Source organism: Chinchilla lanigera, unplaced genomic scaffold (assembly GCF_000276665.1).
Source record: "Chinchilla lanigera isolate Chin_1 unplaced genomic scaffold, ChiLan1.0 scaffold00050, whole genome shotgun sequence".
Classification (NCBI taxonomy): Eukaryota; Metazoa; Chordata; class Mammalia; order Rodentia; family Chinchillidae; genus Chinchilla; species Chinchilla lanigera.
In genome coordinates, this window is record NW_004955451.1 from 12617917 (window position 1) to 12621338 (window position 3422).

Genomic DNA, 3422 nt, shown 5'->3' on the forward strand with positions numbered 1-3422 from the left:
CGGGGAGTCCCGGCATCACTTCCGAATTCCCGGCCGGGCAGGGGACGTCCCAGCGGGACCCCGCGAGAAGAGAGGTGGGAGGGAGCGAGGGTTGAGGAGAGGCGGAGAATTTCACCCTTCCTGGGTAGCTTCTCTCAGCTCCCCCTCCCCAAGGAGCCCCTGGAAGAACCCCAGGTCTGGCTGATTTCCAAAAGACGCCCTCCGTGGGGCGGCGAGAGGAGCGGGGGTCTGCTGCGTGCAGTTTTTAAGGATAAGGAAGGCAAGCCGGTCGGGAGGTCTTGGCCCCAAACAATAATGCACAGGCTGGCCGCAAAGTCCTCCTGCCCTGCTCTCTTGGGGGCGCAGGGACGGGAGCCCGAGTCCCTGCTCACCCTCCCGCCAGCAGGGTGGCCAGCTGGATCGTCCTTGCCCGCTGGACAGTAAAGAGCTGGGCTGCTCCCGGGGTTGGGTCCTGCCACCTCCAACCTGCCAGGTTGACCTTACACCTGGCATATGGGGAGACCTCGAACACGCACCCCACCCTCCCCGCACCCAGACCCCAACCCTGCCTGGAAAGCCCAGCGCTGCAAAGCCGCCGTTTGGCTGGGATCAATTATTAACAGTTTTTCCCTCTTTCATATTTAATGCAGCCGCGTGGCCCATCCCGGGAGGTCACAGCAGGGAAACAGGGCTGCAGACCGGAGTGCTGAGTGTGTGGGGAACTGAATTTAAGAAAGAAGCAAGAAAATAAGCAGGCAAATCCAGTGCTTTTCACTGGGGGCGGAGGCCGCTGGTAGAGTGTGGATGTTATATTTAATGGGTTCCGCTTTTACTTGGCAACTTCTCAGAGTTCTAGGGTCTGGGCAGAGAGGGCAAGGAGAAAAAGAAGCCTGTGTGTATTTTGGTTTCCTGCACTTAATTACCTCTTCCTCTCCCGGGTCCTTAGGCCAGGTGCGCCACCCAGGCTTGTCCTTCTGCTCCCGCTAGGGCCGCTCTGTCTGGCCCTCACCCCGGGGCTGGAGCAGTGCTCCCCCATTTCCCTGAACTTGTGCTGTGGAGCTGCGCAGCAGAAAAGGAGTCTATTGCAGCCATCCGTTATCCGGGAGCCCCGGCGCTCCCTGTCTAGGGCTGCGCTTGATGAATGGTTGCAATTGGGTTGCTGTGAATTGCAGTGTGCCGGGTGTCAGGCTCTAAATGTGGACCCATGCTTGTCCTGTGTGTGGCGTCGGTGGCGGTGGTGGCCGGGAGGGAGGACCTGGACCCAGATACCTCTGCCTCCTGCCAAGGGGCCTGATGCCACTGGCTTGTGGTCAGGCAGGGTGCTGGGGCCGGCGGGAAGGGCTGGGAGGCCTCCTGGCTGTGGCTGAGCCCGAAAGAGCTCCCCTCCCCTGCCCGGCCCCACCTGCCTTCTCCCAGACTCAGCCAGGGACCCTTCTGGTCAGCCGCCCCTTGGCCAGTCTGCTGGTGCTGGTGGCAGGTCTCTGGCCTGAGTCCTAACCAGCTTGTCCTAAGCACGTGCAGAAAGCCGGAGACGGGACCCAGAACAGCTGGCGGTCTGCAAGCGCGAGGAAGCCTAGGCACTGCGCCCTCCCCAGCCCCTTCCACCTGTCCCGAGCAGCCGCTGCTGCTGCTGCTGCTCCGCCTCTGGGACTCTTGCTGGGGAGCAGGAGGCCTAGGCCCCTTCCTCCCAAGATGGGCAGCGGAGGGCAGGGGTGCAGCCTGTCCCCTGGGCCTGGGGCTGCCACCTCCCCTCCTTCCTTGCTTTCATTCTGTCCCTGCTTCTCTTTCAGCCAACCCCTCTGCCAACTGGCTGCATGCCCGCTCCTCCCGGAAAAAGCGCTGTCCCTACACCAAATACCAGACGCTGGAGCTAGAGAAGGAGTTTCTGTTCAATATGTACCTCACCAGGGACCGCAGGCACGAAGTGGCCAGACTCCTCAATCTCAGTGAGAGACAAGTCAAAATCTGGTTTCAGAACCGGCGGATGAAAATGAAGAAAATGAGTAAGGAGCAGAGCAAAGAGTAAAGGCCCTGCCCCGCCCTCCCGCCTCGCCCGTCTGAGTGCTGGCCCGGAGCCCACACTGTCTCCGTGCGGTCCGGTGACAGGGAAGGGCACCCTCCTCGAAGTCCCCCAGGTGCACCTAGAGCCCTGGCCCTGTACCCCTCCCTTCTCTCTGGGCACCAGGAGGGACTTTGGTTCAGTTAGAAGCTAGAAGTAGTTGGCTCCTGAGAAGATGGAGCAGGAGACACCCTAGTCAAGCTCCTGCCACCCCCTGGTCATTTTTCTGGGAAACCCCAACCCCTCCCTTCCAGCCTGCCTGGTCCAACATTCCCTGCACCCATCTAAAGTGACCCCCAGGACACCCCAACTGCCCATAGCCCAGCGCAGGCCCCGACCCAGGCGTGGTTTGGAGCCCACTGTCAGAATGGGGGGCAGAAGGGAATGAGGGCACACCTTCCATGCCAGTGTGGCGTAAGTGCCCCCCAAACCCTCAGACAGGCCTGAGTCCCTGCCCTGCCTCAGACATGCAGCGGATGATGTGTGGTCTTAGGCTTTACGGAGGCGCTGCGCCCCAAGCCTCAGTGTCCCCCTGGAGCGCCCAGCTGTGCCCCACAGCCGGGCCAGCCCAGCCCCAGGCTGATGGGCTAGCGGCTGGCGGGGCAGTGTACGGCTGTGTGGCGGTGTTGCGGGCCATGTCGAACTCTGCATGATGTCCCTGTCCTTCCAGCAAAACCAGGCCAAACGGGTCTTGGAGCCTCCCCGCCCGCTCCTCCTTGCCCCACTGGGCGGACTGGAGCTTTCCTTGCTTTCTACCAGCCCTGCCTTTTCCTGTCCTCCCCGGCTCTGTCCCCTGCCCAGCGTGAGCAGTGAGTCCAGCCGCACCTTGTGGAGCCCCCCAGCCCCCAGGTCGGCCCCCCAGCCCTGGACGGAAGGAGAGTCTGACTGACCGACAGACGGGGAATCTATTGGAAATCGATTCCCCGGCTCCCTTCCGGAGTTAGCTGTCGGGACAGGGAGAAGCAGAGGACCCAGTGGGCAGACCTGGCGCCTCACCCCCTCCCGCCAGCTCCCAGATGCCCGTAGAGGAGCCCTCGGCCCCCCAGCGGGCTGCTGCGCCCGGGCTTTGCTTCCCGGGCTGCAGCCCGGCTGGGCTTTGGCCGCGCTGGTGCCCGGCCCGGGAGAGAGGCCGCATCGCCCCAGGCCTCAAGCAAAGCTCACTTTTCCTCGCCTCCCTCTGCTCCCCGGCCTGCCAGTACCCCCCAGTCTGCCAGTACCCCCCAGTAGCTGGACTCGCCTCCCCCAGGGCCCTGAGAGGGGCCATCCCAGTAGAACTTTCTTTGCTTTGTCTGTGGCTGTTGTGACATTGTGCTTGTGTTTTGTGGTTTCTTTGGGGGTGACTGTCTCGCCTGTTTTCAGTTGTGGCTTGTGTGGGAGGGGCGGG

The 3422-nt window shown here is 62.6% G+C and overlaps 1 protein-coding gene across 1 annotated transcript; it reads left to right on the forward strand.

The window, feature by feature from the left end:
* Positions 1-1805: 1805 nt before the first annotated feature.
* On the forward strand, positions 1806-3404 carry Hoxd9 (homeobox D9; the record flags this gene model as incomplete). The annotated part of the gene is given in 1 exon segment (XM_013519052.1): positions 1806-3404. A coding segment is annotated over 1 exon segment (200 nt), but the record flags the coding sequence as incomplete, so codon positions are not given.
* Positions 3405-3422: the final 18 nt, after the last annotated feature.